Source organism: Suncus etruscus, chromosome 7 (genome assembly GCF_024139225.1).
Source record: "Suncus etruscus isolate mSunEtr1 chromosome 7, mSunEtr1.pri.cur, whole genome shotgun sequence".
Lineage (NCBI taxonomy): Eukaryota > Metazoa > Chordata > Mammalia > Eulipotyphla > Soricidae > Suncus > Suncus etruscus.
The window spans coordinates 35,101,685-35,122,754 of record NC_064854.1 but is presented as its reverse complement, the minus strand read 5'-3'; the positions used below and the strand labels follow the sequence as shown (position 1 = coordinate 35,122,754).

The 21,070-nt window shown below is 36.9% G+C and overlaps 1 protein-coding gene and 1 non-coding gene across 4 annotated transcripts in view; one reads left to right on the top strand and one right to left on the bottom strand.

Annotated features, from left to right (window-relative positions):
* The window catches only part of ARHGAP12 (Rho GTPase activating protein 12), a 128,974-nt gene that overhangs the window by 93,103 nt on the left and 14,801 nt on the right, over positions 1 to 21,070 (top strand). For all 3 annotated transcript variants that reach the window (XM_049777162.1, XM_049777163.1, XM_049777161.1), the window contains 4 exons: positions 4,049 to 4,110; positions 6,349 to 6,430; positions 13,377 to 13,478; positions 17,033 to 17,131. In XM_049777162.1, the coding sequence (XP_049633119.1) occupies positions 4,049 to 4,110; positions 6,349 to 6,430; positions 13,377 to 13,478; positions 17,033 to 17,131 (345 nt within the window). The remainder of the gene's footprint in view (positions 1 to 4,048; positions 4,111 to 6,348; positions 6,431 to 13,376; positions 13,479 to 17,032; positions 17,132 to 21,070) is intronic.
* On the bottom strand, positions 8,573 to 8,701 carry LOC126014743 (small nucleolar RNA SNORA51). The gene has a single exon (XR_007497741.1). It is a non-coding gene; the product is annotated as a small nucleolar RNA SNORA51 (small nucleolar RNA).

The window sequence follows — 21,070 nt, the reverse complement described above, 5'->3', positions numbered from 1 at the left end:
TACCCTCTGATGGCCATCACGGGGAACTACCACACCAGTCTTTTCTCTCCTTTATTCTTTAGGTGAAGTGGGAAAAATGAATTAACTTCAAAAGGCATTATTCTTCCTGAGGCATTTATTTTTTACCCAAGCATATGGTGTTTGTTACTCTCCTGTTATAGCTCATTCTCTGATTCTTTGAATTCTTCTGTTCTTGGCTGCTGTCTTGCCCTTCTGCATTTTGATTTCTGCCCTCCTAAATCTTCCTGCCCTCCCACGTCCCTCCTATCCATTTGCCCTGTTTTCACAGTTTTGTCTATCTCAGCCACTCTTATGTAGTCAGTGCAAAGATATAGTCCTTCTTTGTCAATTAAACACTGTTTTCATATAAAGCTATAGGGGTAGGGAAAGGGGAGCTAGCTACACATTCAGAAACAAAAAGACTGTAATCAACTGTAGTTACCTGGTGTCATTTAGATTCTCTTAAGAGAGTCAGCTACCTCTTCTAATTTTTTAGAAGCTAATCTCTTTTTTTTTTTTTTTTTGTGGTGCTGGGGGATCAAACTCAGGGCCTCACTCACATTCAAGGCAAATCAGTTATACCCTACTTTTGTTTGTTCTTTTTGTTTGTTTGTTTTTGGGCTACACCCGGTGATGCTCAAGGGTTACTCCTGGCTATGCACTCAGAAATCGCTCCTGGCTTGGGGAACCATATAGGACACCAGGGATCTAACTGAGGTCCGTCCTGGGTCAGCCACATGCATGCAAATGCCCTACCGCTGCGCTATAGCTCCAGTCCTGGTTTTGAATTTTGTTAAAAAGAAAGAAATATACCAAACAGTATGAACTCAAACTATCCTAACACCTCCTCCAAATCTTGATTCAGTCACCTATCTCTACTTAGCATTTTGAACCTAAAGATAGAAATTTTAGTGCTTAAAAGTTAAAGCTTGGGTCTGGCGCAGTGGTGCAAAGTCCTGAGAATCATTATTATAGCTCAAAAGGTGGAGGGAAACAAATGGTCAGGAGAAGTCTTTCTGACAAGGTTTTATTGAAGCTAAGTTTCCACCATCTGTAGGCTTTCAAGCTTGACTGTTTCCCTCACATCTCCCTCTTGTCCTCACCTTTCATCCCTCACTGAATCTCTCATCTGTGGTCACTTTTTACTTCCATTGTCCTGCCTTCAGCATGTAGCTCTAATGGAAAGTGTTGATATATATGGTGAGTCATTTTATTTTCCCGTCACTGCATCTCTTCATACTTCTCCAGCCCATCTCAATACTTGAAGAAAACTGTAGACTCTCGGAAATGATTTGTTCTCTTTCAGGTTATGTGTTCTGTCATGGTCATCTCCATTTCCATTATTATCTTCCTTTGCTCAGTTGTCTCTCTTGTAAGATTGCTTTGACTCATTTCTCTTTCCCAGGTTGAGTTTGTTTTAGAACTTACCACAAATTAAAAAAAAATCATTTTGTTATTGTATATATTGGATGTTGCAGATCCCTCACCCCCCCCCCTTTGGTTCTGCACTCAAGGATCACTTTAGGCAGACTTAGAGAACTATATGGGGTGCCAGGGATGGAACCTGGGTTGTCCATATGCAAAGCAAATGCCTACCTAATGTACTATCACTCTGGTCCTACAGATTTTACTGTGTATTTGGTAGAGGTCTTAATACTTAGAACACTATTATTAAGGCCTTGGTGCCTATGAGAATTTCATGGAAGTTTTGAATCACTTCCTAGGATGATATATTTACACTCACAATTTTGTATCAGTTTCAGCTCTTTCATTGACTTAGGTAAGAATCCATTTTATAGAATGTTCACTCATTCTAAAACTTAATCTGCGTCACTAGTGCTTTCCCTTCCATTTTTCTTCCTCTTTGATATATTTTTTTTTTTTTGGTTTTTTGGGCCACACCCGTTTGACGCTCAGGGGTTACTCCTGGCTATGTGCTCAGAAATTGCCCCTGGCTTGGGGGGACCATATGGGACGCCGGGGGATCGAACCGCAGTCCTTCCTTGGCTAGCGCTTGCAAGGCAGACACCTTACCTCCAGCGCCACCTACCCGGCCCCTTTCTTCCTCTTTGTACTTGTATTTCATTCCTGCTTTTATACTTTGCTCCGTTTGTTATAGGCTTAATTCATGCCTCTCTGCGCTGCCAATTGTTCTGCTTTCTAGCTTACGTGACTAGTCCCATTCTCTCAGATGAATATTCTTACTTATTTCTATGTAGCGTTGAAAATTTTTATCCTTGATTCAAAAAATAAGTTGGGAAAAGAGAACTTTTATGAAAAATACAAGAGTTGCCTATCTAATGAGACCTGAGGTTTATGGGAAATTACAGTAAAACTTAATATAGTTTATTAATTTGAAAATTCCCAGTCTTCCAAAAAATGTGAACTGTCAACTTTGTGTCTAGTTCTAAGGTGTTTTTTTTTGGTTGATTGTTTTTATCAGAGTAGAAAAATTGTCAAACAATATATTTTAGAATTTTGAGAAAATACTATTATGTTTCAATAAAATGATTACTTTTGGGGGGTTAGGTGAGATAGGACAGTGGACAGGACACTTGCCTCACATGTGATAAATTTGGATTTGATCCCTGATACCCCAGATGGTCTCCTAAGAACCATTAGAAGCAATCTCTGAGTGTAGAGCCAAGAATTAAACCTGAGCACTGCCAGATATTGTCCTCTCAACATAAATAAATTTTAATGAAATTACATTAGAACATTATAATCAAGTTCTAATTAAAATTAAGAAAATAGTTGAAGTATACATTAAATAGCAAAGTGTAACGGGAATTTTTCATCTTTGTTGCATGTATTTTGTGTATGTGTTTTTAGTCAAAGTAAAATGTTCTGTTATGAAGACTGTGTTAATTGATGTTTATTGTGGATTGATATATTATAGTTTCTAACTCCCTGTACCAAATCACTTCAGTTAAATTTACTTGAACATAGGATACTGAAACACTGAGAAAGGGCTTTCTTAGTTTCCCCTGGAAAAATATGAAGAAGAGCCAGATAGAGCATAAAGGGCCACGTTCCTATTTTGCATGCTGAACACCTAAGTTCCATCCTTGACGTCCCAGGTTTCCCTGAGTACCACCTGTTCTTACTCAAAAACAGAAATATAAATTGAAGAGGGAAAGGTGACCATTAAACTTGAGCATGGCTGCTTTTTTCATAGGCTTGATAAAAATCTGTGCCACCATTTTAACGTTAATCGATTCATGTTTCTAGTTTGTCCAGAGCGAAGTTTATTTCTGATAATATGTTTAACGAAGCACAGATATAGGTCTTTTTTATGCCACATTAATGCCAGTTTATGTGTAATATTTAATAAATATGGTCATTGCATAGATTCTTTATAGTTATTTTTACATCCTGACAAAGTAGCTTAGTATCGTATTTTTCTGCACTGCTGTAAAATAACAGTAAAATAAGTTAATTACCTTTTTTTTTTGGGCCACACCCATTTGATGCTCAGGGGTTACTCCTGGCTAAGCACTCAGAAATTGCCCCTGGCTTGGGGGGACCATATGGGATGCTGGGGGAGTGAACTGCGGTCGCGATCTTTCCTTGGCTAGCGCTTGCAAGGCAGACACCTTACCTCTAGCGCCACCTCGACAGCCCCTAATTACCTTTTTTTTAATGGTATTTATCATTTTAGTGTAGCATTTTCTTTGAACAGGAAGATGCTAGATTAGCTTTCTGGTGCTGGCAGTAGCACATGTACAGAAATAAAATTTAATAACAAAGTACTTAATGATTTCTATGACATGAGAAAAGGAGATGTTTAAGTATAAAATTACTGAAATAACTTAACAGCTAGATTAGGAAATTATTTTAGATTTAGAACTAAGCACATTGCATACTGACCAATATTTTAAACTAATTTAAAAATTACAGATCTATGTATGCGTGTATACATATACAAATATAGTATATATGTATACAGATATATACGTAATCAACAGATTATGTAGAGTCAGTCATTTATAAGAACATGTTCCTCATTGTATGTGTGATGCTTAAATGGCATTACTATGTTCCACAGGGTCAAGAGAAATATGGATCATTAAATGTAACAAAAATTACCGAGAATGGGAAAAAGGTTCGGTAAGTACACTGATCTGTTGTTTCATTGAAATAAAATAAAAACTATGACTATAGTAATAGTTTAGCATAAATGATCAATAGGGATCAAAGAGATAGTATGGAGTAATTACAGTGCTTCCCTTGTACATAGCCAACCCCTACTGGGTTGGGTGCCACCCATGGTTTCCTCAGCATCGTTGGAAATAGCCCTGAAGGACCTGATGCTGGATTATCCTGAAGAATATAAGGCCTGAGGAGCTCTGTATCCTCTGTTCCTCACAGTTAACTCCAGCCAGCCAAGGATCAGTTAGAGAAGTTCTGGATCCTGTCCCTGTCAAAAAAAAAAAAAAAAAAAAAAAGAATTTCAAAAAATATGTTTTCCAACATAGTATAATATATGAAAACATTTTCTTGATATGGTTTTAAAACTATTGAATTTATAAGTGAGAAGGGTGAATTCTAAGAAGACGTTAGCTTTATTAAAAAAAAAAGGAAAATTTGGGCAGGTCAGAGTGATAATACAGTGGGTAGAGTGTTTGCTGACCTGGGTTTGATCCCTGGCATCCCATATAGCCTCCTAAGTACTAACTACCAGGAGGAGTAAGCTTTGAGTAACACGGTTTGTGGCCCTAAAACTGGGGAAAAAAAGAAAATTTATGTCTGGGTCAGAGAGGTTAACTAAAACAGAATTAAAGCACTTGTCTTGAACAGAGCCAATCTTAGGTTCAATCTGGCACCCCATATGATTCCATGAATCCTACTAACTGTAATTTCTGGTCACAGAGCCAGGAGTTAGCCCCAAGCACTATTAGATGTGTCTTTTCCCCTCACCCAAAGCCCTACTTATTTAAAAAAAGTAGTAAGTGCAGGGGGACTGGATATAACACAGCGGTAAGGCGTTTGCCTTGTACACAGCTGACCCAGGATGGACGGTCGTTTGAATCCTGGCATCCAATATGATCCCTCGAGCCTGCCAGGAGAGATTTCTGAGTGCAGAGCCAGGAGCAACCCCTGAGCACGCTGGGTGTGACCCAAATGCCCCCCAAAAGTAATGTACTGTATTTTTCATACCACAAGATGCATTCCCCCCAAAAGATAAAGATAAATGCAATGTCTGTGTATTGACATCCAGTGTTACACCCCCTTAATTGAAATGTCAGTACAATTAGACTTGTATTGAAATGCCTGTGCATGGCCATTCACAGTGTTATACCCCCTTTATTGTGCAGACATACCACAGAGTACAAGCAATCAGGTTAATGCACTTACCTTAATGCAGGCTAACTGTCACATATAGAGCTTTTGTTTAAGATTATTTGATGGCTGCTGCGAGTTTTAATTTTTTTATATTAACAAAAAAGTATTTAAAAATTTTTTTTCTGATGTAAAAATAAAAGTCAGGTAAATGTGTTTAACCAGCTGTGAACTGGCGTATTGTAAATATACTTCAGTCTCGCAGGCTGGTTGTTCCTAGCCACTGTTTTTAATAAATAAATGATAAATTTTACAAATAAATTTATTACTTATTAAATATTTTAGTACACCATTTGCTTTAGAATATTTTTTATTTTCCTCTTCTAAAAGCTATGTGCACCTTATGATTAGGTGTGTCCTATAGCGCGAAAAATATGGTACATGATAAAATGTAACATGAACTATATTTAGTTAGACGTTTCCCAGCTTCTAGTTTTTATGTCCAGAGGAAACCATTTAAGTGTAAAGATCCACTAATTTTCTCTACATTATACATATATTCATATTCACTTGCACATAGATTAATTTGTATATTGAGTCCTTTAACAGTTAATTTTTAAGATACTTTTAATTTATTTCATGTAGAGCTGCCATATTGTTTTTAGCTGCTGTTGTAACTGCATATTGTTTAGCTGTCATAGTTTACTTCCTAGATTGTTAACTTGGGTCACATACTGTAAATGAGTGTCCTGAAAAGAAGAGGATGTTGACACAAATAAGTGATTCTTTCCAGATGTTCCTAACAAATTGGTACTCTGGATCATGACTGTTGCTGAATGGTTCATATGTGAATACTCTTTGAGATAATTTATGATTATTCTGATCTTTTGGGTCACATTGGGAACTACAAAATGTTTAAATTTTTCATTAACTTTGTATCTTTGATAAAAACAATTTGAATTTTAATAATGACTAAGTTGTGAACAACAACTTTGCTTTTTTTTTTTATATCTTTGCTTAGAGAACTGGATGGTGTAGTTTGATTGTTCATCTTTATAATTACAGGAAAAATTGGTCATCCTCTTGGGCTGTGTTGCAGGGGTCATCTTTGCTCTTCACCAAAACCCAAGGAGGTAGTACAAGTTGGGTAAGTATTTCTTTCCTTTGGCAGTGTGACAGTTATTGTAATTAAATTTCACAAAGTATCCCAGAGTCCTAAGAAAATGACTGTTCCTTATTTAAAGATGCATTTGATCCTAAAAGAAAGGACAAATTAGAAGAGTCTAATTGTATTGACAACAAGAAATTCTTGTTTTCTTGGATACTAGAACAGATATTTTATTTGTTTGTTTATATATCTCCAGGATGCTAAAGCTTTTGTGCATTCAGATATTCAGTCAGAAAATGTGTGTTATGTTGCTATCCCAATCTGAAATGGGATCTGAATTTTAGATACCAGCTGATGATGTAAGTGTTAGCTAGCTTCAAAATAAAAAGAAATGCCACTTTTACTTTCGGGACTTTGAAATTTTTTACATATTTTTGTGTTTATTATCATCACACCTAAGTCATTTGTAATAAAAATTCTAAAAATGATCATTTGTGACATAACAACTAACACTTAACATTTATATATATTAGGATGTTGCAGTAGTGTTAAAATTTATGGTATTTGTATATAAATTACATCTCTTCCAGTATGGTCATCTGCCCTCTGTCCTGTTATTTGGTAATTGGTTTTATACTCCAGTGTTTTCTTATTTGTGATTTTGGGCAAGGTGATGCTCAGGGCTTGCTCTCTCCTGGCTGTCTGCTCAGAAATAGCTCCTGGCAGGCACGGGGGACCATATGGGACACCGGAATTCGAACCAACCACCTTTGGTCCTGGATTAGCTGCTTGCAAGGCAAACACCGCTGTGCTATCTCTCCGGGCCCTTAATGAGAACTTTTAAGAAACCTTAAATATGTCAAATAAATATTCCTGGCAGAAAACAGTATATGGGCATTTAGTATATATGTCTTGACCATGGTGACCTGTGTTTGATCCCTAATATCTTCTATGGTCCCTGAACCTATTAGGAGTGATTTCTGAGTGTAGAGATCAGATAACCCCTGATCACCTCTGGGTGTGGCTCCCAAACAAACAAAAATGATGCAGATTGCTTTCCCTTTCCATATGTAACACAAAAAAATTAAGATTTAATTTAAAATTTTCATTCTTGAAAAATTTTAGCAATTCAGAATCCTAAATTAAAACTGATCCTAACTAAAGTTTCTGAATTTAGTCTTATTCTTCACCTGCAGATACTATATTAGCATGAGGGAATAGTAGAAACATAGATTTAAAAAATTACTGAAAGAAAAACCAAAAAAAAAAAAAAAATGTTTCTCAGCCTTTTGGCTAAGATTAAGTGCAGAAAAACCAAAAACCAAAAACCAAAAACAAACAAACAAAAAAAAAAACAGAAAAAAAAAATCACTTAAAGGGCCAATTTTCCAATGATAGATTGCCTAGTGAATTTTTAATTTTAGATATTAATTATTTGAATAAGGACAGTATTTGAAATTATTTAGATATTAATAATGCATCATTTGATAATTTCTAATTATTGTGATAAGTAAAATATAGCCAAAAAATAACCATTTAGGCTATAATAAATTGCCTGATTCCATACTTCTCGATTTTTATTTTATAGTAGGTTTTTAAATCTCAAATAGCCTTGTTTTCCTCCCACATGTAACACAAGGAAACAAACCAAATAGGTAAAAGCAAGTACGATTTTATTATTGTTTGTTTGTTTGTTTGTTTTTGCACCACACCTGATGGTGCTCAGGGGTTACTCTTGGCTCTGTGCTCAGAAGTTACTCTTGGCAGGCTCAGGGAACCATAGAGAATGCTGGGGTTCTAAGTCATTTCAGCCATGTACAAGGCAAATGGCCTACCCATTGTACTATTGTTGCCTGTTGTACCTGTTGACTCTTGACCCAGTAAGATTATTTTAATTAAGAGTGTGTTATAATTTTCATCAATACTTAGAGTTAGTGATATGTGTAGATGTTCTCTCATTAAACTCTTTACTTACAAAAGATTTGAAAGAATTCAAGATTTGTTTTTCTGCTCAATCTCAATTGGATCTATTGAGATAAATTATACCCCATTAGACAATGAAATTGCAATACTTGAGGATGAAGTTCTTAGACTAGCATATAACAAAAAAGACAAAAATCACCCATCATGAAAACTGCTTTTGACTCTTAGGAAGTTATTAGTTAGAAACCAGTCTTTTTTTTTTGTCCCCCCATTCACAATACAGACTAGGCTAAGGGCCTGGGTTGAGGTGTATATGGGGTGCATTTACTGTACCTCCTCTTTCTATACAGTGTAAAGAACACAGCCTGTGGTAAGCATTGGGAGGCCTTATCTTTTCTTTTCTTTTTATTTTTTAAATATATATTTAAAAAACCCTTCACCAGTGCAACCAGTCTTTAGCAGGGCTAGTTTTTCTTTTTATTATTTGATTGCTTTTCCCCTTTTTTTGGGTGGGTGTCACACCTGGCAGCACTCGGGTTACTCCTGGCTCTATGCATAGAAATCGCTCCTGTCAGACTCAGGGGACCATATGAGTTGCCAGGATTTGAACCACTGTTCTTCTAAACGCAAGGCAAACGCCTTACCTCCATGCTATCTCACCGGCCCTTTCCTTTTTTTTTTTTTTTTTAATTTATATTGGGTGGTTTATTTGACCAGTATATGGTTCTTTCAAATCTGATTCAGTGCAAAAATCTTTACCAAAACTTTCAAGTAGATCAAAGTGGGATTGGCCACGTCCAAGGCCTTATTACTTGGACTATTATAAGGTCAAATTTTCTGATTTGATAAAATCTTAGGATTCCTGAATATATACTCACTGAGATTTCAACATATATGTGAAATCTAAATTGTGCATATTAATTGAAATTCCTTTTTTGGTTTTGATTTTGGGGCTATACCAATGGTGCTCAGGGTTATTCTTGGCTCTGTGCTCTGGAAACGCCATGTGGTAAGCCTGGGATTGAACCTGTGTTGGCTGCATGCAAGGTAAAAAGCCATACCTGCCATTACTATTACTCTGGCCCTGAAATTTTTATTTTTAAATTAAAAATATTCACACTTTTTAAAATCAAGTTAAAAATTGGGCTAATTCTAAGTACTTATTCTGCCTGCAACTCCTGTAGCAGATGAATTTTATGAATGTCTCGACATCCAGAATCCAATGGCCTTTCTGTTTTCAGTTAGATATACTCCAGTTTTATATTTGCTTATTTTTGGAAAATGTTTTCTGATCCCATCAAATTGTTTTCTTATTAACATAAATTATTCTTGCCTTTTTTCTTTGCTTGTTTGGCCACTGTTATACTATAGATTAAAAAGCTGCATTGTTCAGCATAGTACTGAGTGTGGAAGTTTAAAAGTAACTAACATGGTCCTTGTTCTAATAGTTTACATAATGGGGAAGAACATAAGTGCAATAATAAGTAAGATTTATCATTATTGTCTTCTCTCCTAAATATTTCCTCGAGTTTGTATTTTTGGGGGCTGGGGGGGGTACTCCCATGGGATTCAGCTCAGCAGTCTGCCCCCAAAGTTCAATTGATGCTTAAGCATGGAAATATAGTGCTGCTTGGGCCCATAATTGCTGGGTTCCACCAGGGCTATTCCCAGTGATGCTCAAGAGGCTGTGCAGTGCTGGAGATTTAACTCAGGCCTTGAGAATGCTATGCCTGGGTTCTCTCCCTTGAACCAGCTCCAAGGGTGCTCCTTGAGTGTTTTAAACCTCCCACCCCCAATTTTGGCACATTACAGTATAGAAAGATATTCCATGATAGAGCATATGTCCTGCACTTGTGAGATCTGACACACCAAACAAACTAAATAAATTTTGGGGAGTTAGTCCAAGTATTATATATACATGTCAGGTTTTATAAAAGAAGTCACTTTCTGGAGCCAGAAAATTCTTTGTCCTAGAGAATATCCTGTGGTTTAGCAGGTGATAGGAGCATCTTGTTGCTCCAGTTGTGACAAATGTCTCCATATTTGCCAGATGTTCCCTGGGAGACAAACTTAACTCAGATTATGATCCACTGTCCTAGGTGTAAGAGAAGGTCTGGTAAATAGTAGGATTTCTGAAGGAAAGAGAATGTTTAGAGGGAAACCTGAGAACTTTACTTTTTGTAAGTTTCAGGGAGCTGGTAAGATGGGGATAGTTCTCTAGCCCTTGTTTTCTTTTGTGTGTTGGGACTTAGATAAAAGTCTCTACAAATTGGATGAAATATTAACCTTAAATCATGAATGCAATAAACAGGAAATACTCTTAAATTCTAGGGACTTTGCAAAAAAGGGGGAAGTTTAGCTTTGTTGTTTTGTTGTTGTTTTTCTTAGAGAATTGCACTGTTTTTTGCCCCTTTGGCCTGTTAAGTTTTTCTCTTGTTTAATGTTGTATTTTGTTAGCACATGATCCTTAATTTTCCTTTTACTATCATGTTATTCTGCCCATCAGAGCTCAGTCTCTTAAGCTCTTGCTTCTGCTGCTGTCTTCTAGAAAACTATCGTTGGCCCACTGTTGCATATGTAGCAGGCAACTGAAATTTGATCCTGTTTCAGCTGCCAGAATGTGTTCTTGTTGCATGCATCTTGCCACAATAATTCTATTTTCTATGCCATGAATACAGTAAAGGGATGATTAAAGTATGGAACAAATGTTTCTAGATTTAAAAAAAAAATGGAGTAAAAGAATAAATGACACAAAATGTTGCCAGCCATATTCAATGTATTTTTACTAAAATTTCATTTGTTACTGTATTCATATTCAGTTGCTTATCTTAGCTTATTATAGCTTAGTTTACAGTTATAAATTGATTTACAAAACATGAGAATGACATTAAAATTGACAATTTGATTATCTTGTTAATTGTGTACATGTTTTACAAATTTTTGAGATATGTCATTCTTTTGCTCAGAAAATGATATGTGTCCATCATATGTATATATATTTTGGTTTTTGGGTCATACCCAGCAGCGCTTAGGGGTTCCTCCTGGCTCTACGCTCAGAAATCGCTCCTGGCAGGCACAGGGGACCATATGGGATGCCGGGCTTCAAACCACCGTCCTTCTGTATAAAAGGCAAACAAACACCTTACCCCCATGCTATCTCTCCAGCCCCATCCATCATATATTTTAATTAAATTAAATGACTTTGGGAAAATAAAAAGTTGGAGAGATAGTGTACATTGGGAAATGCAATTGCCTGCTGCTGGCCAACCTGGGTTTGATCCCTCACTCTCTAATCACATATGGTTCTAAGTATTGCCAGGAGTTATTCTTTTTGGGGGGGCCAGGTGGGCTATTCCTATTTCTGCACTCAGGAATCACTCCTGGCAGTGCAGAGGAGCATATGGGATGTCAGGGTGTTGCAATTCAGCCCTTGATGGGGTTGACTGATGGAAGGATGGAGGATGAGGTCTTTCTCCTCCAGCTTGGACCACGCGTCTTGCCACCCTGTTCAGCCGGCGGTTCTGAGGTGAATGCGGCAGGTATAAAGCTAACAGGCAATCAGGCTCCTGAAGATAACAGCTTTATTCCGTGGATAAGACTGAAGCCAAAAACCCCAGAATCAGCCCCAGAAAAAAGCCAGGAGTAATTCTTAAAGCAGAGGCAAGAGTAAACTCTGACCACTGCCAGGTGTGACCCCAAAACCCCCAAAAATGTAAATAAAATGAAAGATACTTGAAAAGGTAAATATTTTTATGAGTTAAAAAATTTTACTATGCCACTAATAAAATTAGACATTAACCTAAAATTTGTTTTCAACCTACTAGTAAGTTCCATATAATATTATACACTTGGTGTCATGGTATATTATTTAAATTTACTCTTCTAGATGAAAAGGTGATGTAAAAGGGAATAGATGAAGTCAGGGTATTAAATATGAAGTTAGAGAATAGTCATCAGCATTATGAATTACTTTCAAGGTTGGGGTTAAGATATACATCAAACTTAATTTGACTTGAAATAAGCTCTTAGTTAATAGACTAAATAAATATTTAAGCTAATGTTAGAAAGATAAGTTTATATTTAGCATACTTTTTTTTCTTTTTGCTAGTGTTTCTCTAATTAATAGACTATCATGTCCAGTTAAGTACTTTTTAATCTTAAATAACCCTATGTCACTATCTTTCTAGTTTTTTTTTCACAGTTCCTTATTAAATTGCTGAGACTTCAGAGTATCGGGCTTTAGTTAGCTATAATTTTTAACCATGATTTCTTTTTTTTTGTTTTTTGGGTCACACCCAGCAGCGCTCAGGGCTTACTCCTAGCTCTGCCCTCAGAAATTGCTCCTGGCAGGCATGGAGGACTATATGGGATGCCAGGATTTGAACCACCATCTTTCTGCATGCAAGGCAAACACCCTAACTCCATGTTATCTCTCCGGCCCAACCAGTATTTAATTAAAAAAAAAATAGAGCTTTATGTTCTGTTTTTACAAGCTATTGTTAATTTTTAACAGTATAGGCAGTATGGCAATATTTTGAAAACACAAAATTAGGTTTATTATTATTTCCTTTGGAGATACTCAAAGTGTTTGTGGGGCCCCAGACTATTGCTTTAATTTTTTTTTTGCAATATGCCCTTTCCAAGAAAGAAATTACTGAGCAATAGGTAGAGGTTTGTATGTTTATAAATATATCACACCGTTTCCTTCTTCAGGAGTTGTTCCAGTCTGAATGCCACTCATGCAAGAAGCCTTATTTTTCTTTATCCTGACATGTATCTTTTTCTCACACTTTTGGACTTCTCTGCACTGATGGGTGAAAACAATTGATGGGTTTTGTTTCATTGTTGAAATGATACTTGAGCCAATTTCTTTTTATGAGCTCTGTCTTACATTTTTCAGTTTTAAAGTAGAAATTATTTAATAATATATAAAGAGAAGAATTTGAGGTAATCACCTATTTGATTTATTGCTAATAAAATCTGTCTTAATTCTTTTTGAATTAATGAATATACATATGTGCTTCATTCAGTATTACATTTAGATTTTTCCTTTTTCTAAAAGTTTGGGAGTAATCAGTCCAAACCAGAGTTCACAGTGGACCTTAAGGGGGCAACGATCGAGATTGCTTCGAAGGAGAAATCCAGCAAAAAGAATGTATTTGAGGTAATAATTTTTTTTAATTCATATTCTTGATCATAGAAATTGAATATTCTTTTTCGGTTATTTTGGAAAAGTCTTTCCATGTGAATAGTTCAGACAAAATTGCTATTTAAGTCAGTTTATGTCATAATTTTAGGATCTTTTAGAAAAGATTGCTTAAAGATCTAGACTTCTTTTGCATACATTTTTGAATCTCTGACTACACATTATGAGCCTTTGTTCATTTTATTTTTATTTATTTTTTAAATTTTATTGAAGACAAAGATGCAAAAAAAGGACCAAGTGAAGTTACAGTGGGAAGGCAATCACCCATAAACAGAATTCTCAAAGAAATCCTCTTGCTGACACATTAATTTTGAATTTTCAGCCAAAAAAAACACATTAAGAAAAATAAAACAAAATACGTGCACACTTACTTTGTCCCTCGAGCCCCCAGATTGTAGTACATTATAACATTTCTTAGCAGTACACATTTTAATATTGTTCATTTTAATATTGTCTTTCTTCCAGCAGTAATAAAAGAGTATGTGATTTCTTTTACCTACTTAACCTAATACCAACAAAATAACTTTAAACTATGCTACTTTATCAGTCACTCTCTACAGTAATAACCATGCCAGTTATTTATTTATTTATTTTTTGCAAGCCACTCCAAAAATTCAGTAGCATAAGAAAGAACCATTTTGTTTTCTGAGTTGAAGATTGAACTTCCTCACTTAGAATTAGTGGGGTGAGTCTTCTCATCTCTCCGGCTACTTTTCCTGGGAGTGGGCATGTGCAGTTTCAGTGATCAGGTTCATATGTTTGGTATTGGGGCCACTTGTTGGTTTGGACTCTTCCTGCATAAGATGTCTTATGTAGAGGTACCACAGACTTCTTCATATGGAAGGGCTGGAATTCCAGGAGGGCAAGAGTGGAAGCTGCAAGGCTTCTTGAGACTCACATTTAGCTGTGATTCTATCAGTATAATCTGTAATTCAAGCACATCAGAAAGCCAACCAGATATTCAGTGTAGTTGGGGCATACGGGAGTCCATGCTTATTTCTTACTATTTAAGAATAAATTATTTTAGGGCACCATGGTTTACGATGCTGTTAATGTTAGTTTCTTTCATAACACATTCCCAAGCCATGCCCTTCTCTAGAGAGTTCCCTTCCTTCCTTCCTTCCTTCCTTCCTTCCTTCCTTCCTTCCTTCCTTCCTTCCTTCCTTCCTTCCTTCCTTCCTTCCTTCCTTCCTTCCTTCCTTCCTTCCTTCCTTCCTTCCTTCCTTCCTTCCTTCCTTCCTTCCTTCCTTCCTTCCTTCCTTCCTTCCTTCCTTCCACTATTGTCCCAGTTCTCCTTTCTGTCCCTCCTCCCTCCCCATGTTATTTCACTAAAAACCAGTTCTCTCTCTCTTCTCTCTTCTCCCTCTCATTTTTCTCTCCCTCTTTTACCTCTCCCTCCCCCTCTCTCTTTCTATACACACACAAACACACTCACTCACTCACTCACTCACTCCTATGCTCAGAGCTTTAGTCCTGGCTCTGCACGTAGGAGTTACTCCTGCCAGGGATTAATCAGGGTATCAGGGTTGGCCACATGCAAAGCAAAGGTTCTACCCAGCCCCTGAGAAATATCTTTTTTTCTTTTTTTTTAGGTTTTTTTTTTGGTTTTGTTTTTGGTTTTTTTTGGCTACACTTGGTAATGTTCAGGAATTTCAGGAATTTCTCCTGGCTCTGACTAATCACAGGGATCACTCCTGGTGAGCTCTGGTGACCATATGGATGCTAGGGATTGAACCTGGGTTGGCCACATATAAAACAGACCCTAGTCACTGTACTAACTCTCCAGGCCTAGGAATACTTTTTTTTTTTCAAACATTATTTTGGAAATTATATTTGAGGAATATGTTTCAAGAATGTTGTTTTGGAAATATTGCCATATGTTACTCTGAAGAAGAAGAAAATATCAGTTACCAACCAGGAAATGGAAAAAATATTTTCTCCAATAATCTTAAAATTTTTCCTCAGTCAAGTGTAATAACTGTTAGGTTGTAGGTTAATTGGTTATTTCAATCATATAGGATGCTTCATCATATCTGTAGTCAGCCATAATTAACACTTTTTTTTTTTGTTTTTTTGTTTTTTTGGGCCACACCCGGCGTTGCTCAGGGGTTACTCCTGGCTGTCTGCTCAGAAATAGCTCCTGGCAGGCACGGGGGACCATATGGGATGCTGGGATTCGAACCACCGTCCCTCTGTGTCTAAGGCAAAGACCTTACCACTGTGCTATGTCTCCGGCCCCTCAAACATTTTTTTTTTTTTTTTTGGTTTTTGGGCCACACCCGGCGATGGCCAGGGGTTACTCCTGGCTGTCTGCTCAGAAATAGCTCCTGGTAGGCACGGGGGACCATATGGGATGCCGGGATTCGAACCAACCACCTTTAGTCCTGGATTGGCTGCTTGCAAGGCAAACGCCGCTGTGCTATCTCTCCGGGCCCAACACTTTATTTTTTTATTTCTGTATATGTTAGTAGCATTTAGTAATGCTGTTTCAATAAGGGTGTGATATTTATTGTCTCTGTCTTCCTATAAAATCATTGCTTTTAACTATTATCTGAAAAATAAAGTCTCACTATATATTCTTGTTTATATTTTTATCATAGTTTATAATTTTAACAAAAAATTCTCTCAGATTTATGTTAAGAACATCATAGATTGAATTCAAGTTTTGCTTTGATACTTGAACTTCCTTTTGGGGGTGCGGTTTGGGTCACACCTGACATGCTCAGGGGTTACTCCTGGTTCTGTGCTCAGAAATCACTTTTGGCAGGCTGGAGGAACTGCCAGGGATTGAACCCGGGCCCGTCCCTGGGTGGTTGCGTGCAAGGTAAATGTCCTACCGCTGGTGCTATCTCCCTGGCCCTTGAACTTTCTTTTTTCTTACTTTGGTTTTTGGGTCACACCCGGCAGTGCTCAGGGTAGCCCCTTGAATTAATTTTTTGATGTTGTTTTGTTTGGATTTTGGGCCACACCCAGTGGTATTCAGGCCTTATTCCTTGCTCTGTCCTCAGGATCACTCCTGACAGGTCTGGAGGACCATTTGGGGTATTTGGTCAGCTGCCTGCAAGGCAAAATTCCTGCCCGCTGTCTTTCCAACCCCAAACTTAATATTTTTTTGTTCTATTTTTATTTTTGTTTTTATTTTGTATTTTTTTTGGCCATACCCAGTACTCAGAATATTCCTGGCTTGGTACTTAAGTGTTGTGTCAGGAGTCAAACCATGCGCTGCTGTATATAATAAGTATGTGCTCTAGCCCTTTGAACCATCTCCTCAGCCCCAGACTAATTATTTTAATCATTAAGTGTACTAGATTTTATCATGCTCTAGGTCTTTTATATAAAAAAGTTGAAAAAACTAAATTTATCACCTAGAGTTGATTGTGAGAAATACTCCATGTTCTATAAGAGTTCAAATAATATCACTTGATACTAAAATGATTCAGTCATAGTGTAGTATTTTAAATTTTGATCACTCTCTCTATAAATGACATCTAATCTTTTCTTCTTCTATAAAGCTGAAAACCCGCCAAGGAACAGAGCTGCTAATTCAGTCTGATAATGATTCTATTATCAACGATTGGTTTAAAGTTATCAGTAACACTATCAGTAATCAGGTATGTGTTCAATTTGAGTGTTTTTGTTTTGTTTTGTGTTTTTAAACTTTGGAGCTGTTTCACTTTTGGTTATTTAACCAGTTGTTTATGTTGTTTCCAATTCAAATGTGAGAAAACACTATTCATATGGTATCTGAAATAGAAAAAACAGTGATCAATCTAATAATTTCCAGAAGATGGTAAAAGATTTAATGTTCTCATTTGTATAATGCTACAGTTAGTGTAATTTAAAATAATTTTTACGTGACATGGTTCAAGAAAGAAATTTTCTTTTTTGTTTTTGTTGCTTTTGGAGCTGCTCAGTGGTTACTCCTGTCTCTGCACTCAGTAATTATTCCTGGGAACTATATAAAATGTTGGGGATCGAACTCAGGTTGGCTACATGCAAAGCAAATTATTGTTCTATTGCTCCTGCCCCAAATAAGTAGTTGGGGGGCAAAATTTGCTGAAGGCAGGTCCCAGGCAGATATTTGAAGGAAATGTTTAGCATTTGTTCTTAACTGGTTGTTCTTCACTTCTTCTTGCTGCTTCCAGCCAGCTGGTGCTCAGTACCCACATGTTCCTGATAAATCTATTCTTATTATAGAAACCAAAAAGAACTTCTAATTTCTTTTCCTTTTTGGGGGGGCAGGTGGAGAAGGGGGGGGGGTCAAAGAGGGAGGGTGGAAAACAAACATAAAAACCAGCACTCAGCTTTATTTTCTAACTCTGTATTCATATGAGCAGTAATAAACATATTAGCTATACTTTTGCTGACTGTATTCTTTCCCCTCACCATAGGAAACAAGGTTTCTCTTAGAAACCATGGTCAACAGTAGAAATGAAAGCTATCACACTGATTTCTAATTTGTTAAAATTAAAATACTTAGAAGTCGAGCAATAGTACAGCAGGAAAGGCACTTGCCTTGCATGTGTCTTACCTGGGTTCAATCCCCAATATCCTATATAGTACCCTATACACCATCAGGAGTAATTCCTAAGTCTAGAGCCAGGAATAACTTCTGAGCATTATTTTGTCATCTGATAGTACTCAGGGCTTACTCCTGGTTCTGTGCTTAGTATTACTCCTAACAAGAGCTCTCTGGGACTATATAGGGTTTGGAACCCAAGTCTGCTACAAGCAAAGCAAACAACCTGCCTACTGTAATATCTCTTCAGATTCTTGTTTTAAATTAACTGGGGACTAAAAAATCAGGATTCACAGGCTTTAGTAGAGACAGTATCTTTCAGGAAGTTTGTAAATCATAAAGATTGTGGTCTTACCAAGGCATCCTACCTTTGGACTACCATTTTTCCTGCTAATAAAAGAGAGCAATTGGATGTGGTTATTTCTAAGTAAGTGCTCATTAAGTTCTAAAATTTTACCATTTATGAAATTTAATACTACCCAGAGTTGGAATCTGAGTATTTCTACTTTATCTCTCCTGGCACATTATTCATCTCCTTCTGGATAAGATCTTCCTTTACAATTTATTGAGTGTTGTGATTTTCTCAAATCTTGTCTCTTTCCATTCATTCCTGATACCACATAGTGGCATTTAAATTTTCATAATGAAATAAAAGCAATCTCCTAAATACTTAGGTACTATTGTTTTTGTTTTGTTTGCTATGGTGCTAGGGATCAAACCCACAGCTTCATACATGCACAGCATGTTTCACCAGAGAAAACTTCCTCAAAATTACACTGAGCATAGTGTCCCTTACTTAATTCCACCCCCAACCAGTTCATTCTGTATTGCCACAGATATACTGAGCATCCTAATTTAAGGTCAGTTTTATGATTCTTTTTTTCTCAGAAACTTACTGTGATTCCTATTAACAATAAACATCCTGAGCCCAGTCTTAACTCTTAAAATATACTTTCATTTCTACTCAATGTTTATTTTTATTTGTTTGTTTGTTTTTGGATCACACCCGGCAGTGCTCAGGGATCATTCCTGGTTTCACACTCAGAAATCACTCCTGGCAGGTTCGGGGGACCATATGGGATGCTGGGATTCGAACCACCGTCCTGCTGCATGAAAGGCAAACGCCTTACCTCCATGCTATCTCTCTGGCCCCTCAATGTTGATTTTCAGCTCTAAATCATATAATCTGTGCACTTCAAACTAAGTACACTTGGATTTAACAACGTATGAATTGTATGAACAAATGTATGAATGTCTTACACAGGAAGGATATAGCATCACACAACCAGGTGCTACACCTTTCTCTGTGGAGCTTGTAGTCAGAAGATTAGTGAAGACAATAAAAAGTTAAAATAATGAAATGTGATCAGTTTTATGATCATACGAGAAAGGAATGTACAACATAATTTTTGGTTTTGGATCATACCGTGCGGTGCACGAGAGTTGCTCCTGGATCTGCACTCAATAATCACTCCTTGCGCTGTTTGGAGGACCATATGTGGTGCCAAGGATAGAACCCAAGTCAGCCAGATGCCAGACAAGCCTGGACTTGTCAGATAGTCACTGGACTATCTCCAGCCCTTGTAAAAACACAAAAAAAGGGAGAAAATTAATCTAGTTAGGGCATAGCAAAGGCCTTTAATAGAAAGGTTGTTATTTTTTTCACTTTGGGTTTTGCTTTGAGACCTATAGGATTAGAGAATATAACCCAATAAAGAGCTAGGAAGATTATTGACTCTAAAACTTAAAAATATACTCTATTTTCAAAGTGTCAAAGATACTTAGGGTAAACATACAGAGAAATATATAAATTTTATCAGAAAAATTACAAAACTTTATTGAGAGATTGAAGAAAACCTAACTAAAGGAGAAGTTTATCACATGTGGATTCAAGGATTTAAAAATGTAGTTTGGATTTTTATTCATATATATTAGAATTACAGAAAGAGGATTTTAAAACCTCATTTAGAATCCTAGTTGGTTTTTCGATGGAACCTGACAGCCTTACTTTATTTTAGTTTTGAGTTCACACTTGGGCAGTGCTATTTCTGGCTTCGATACTCAGTAACCTAAGCGACACTGGGGTCCATGCAAAGTCAGGGGCTTAATGTAGGGTCCTGGCATGCAGATAAAGTCTTCCAGTCTTTGGAACTATCTCGCTGACTCCACAAGCCTATTCTAAAGTTAACATAGAAGTCCAGAGGGCAAGAATATCGAAGAGAATCCTGAAGAAAAAAAGTAGAGGCACTTGCTGTACTGTGTTGAGAGTTTGTGAGGCGGGCTACAGCATCAGGTTAGGGCTAATGATGCGGCTATTCTGTGCAGTACTCGAGGCTTACTCTTGGAGTTCAGCAGAACTCTGTGCAGTGCTAGCAGTTGACCAGATACTCCATAGTGAACAGCAGGCTCTCTACTCCTTTGTGTTGTCTGGAAGACCATATATTGAGCCTTTTTTTTTTTTTTTTTTTTAGAAAATATCATCAAAATATAAAATCATTCTAATTCAAATATAGAAGAAATTGCATTGCTAAGTAATCATTCAACCCAATGTATATATAGATTCAAAGCAATGTACCCCAGTTATACAATCAATCTTTGATAAAAGGGCAAGAACTGCAAAATGGATCAAGCCTCTTAACAAGTAGTGTTGAAGCAACTGGTCAGCCACTTGGAAAAAAGTGAACTCAAACCTCCATTTAACACCAGGCACAAAGGTCAACTCCAAATGGATTAAAGACCTGGATATCAGACCGAAAGTCATATGGTATATTGAATGACACATAGATAAAACACTCCTTGACATTGAGACTAAAGGCATCTTCAAGGCAGAAATAGCTCTCTCCATACAAATGGAAACAGATAAACAGACACGGGACTATGTTAAGCTGAGATGCTTCTGCACTTCAAAGGAAATAGTGCTTAGGATACAAAAGCCACCCAAAGAATGGGAGAAACTATTCACTCAATACCCATCAGACAAGGGGCTAATATCTAAGAAATACAAGTTACTGACAGAACTTCACAAGAAAAA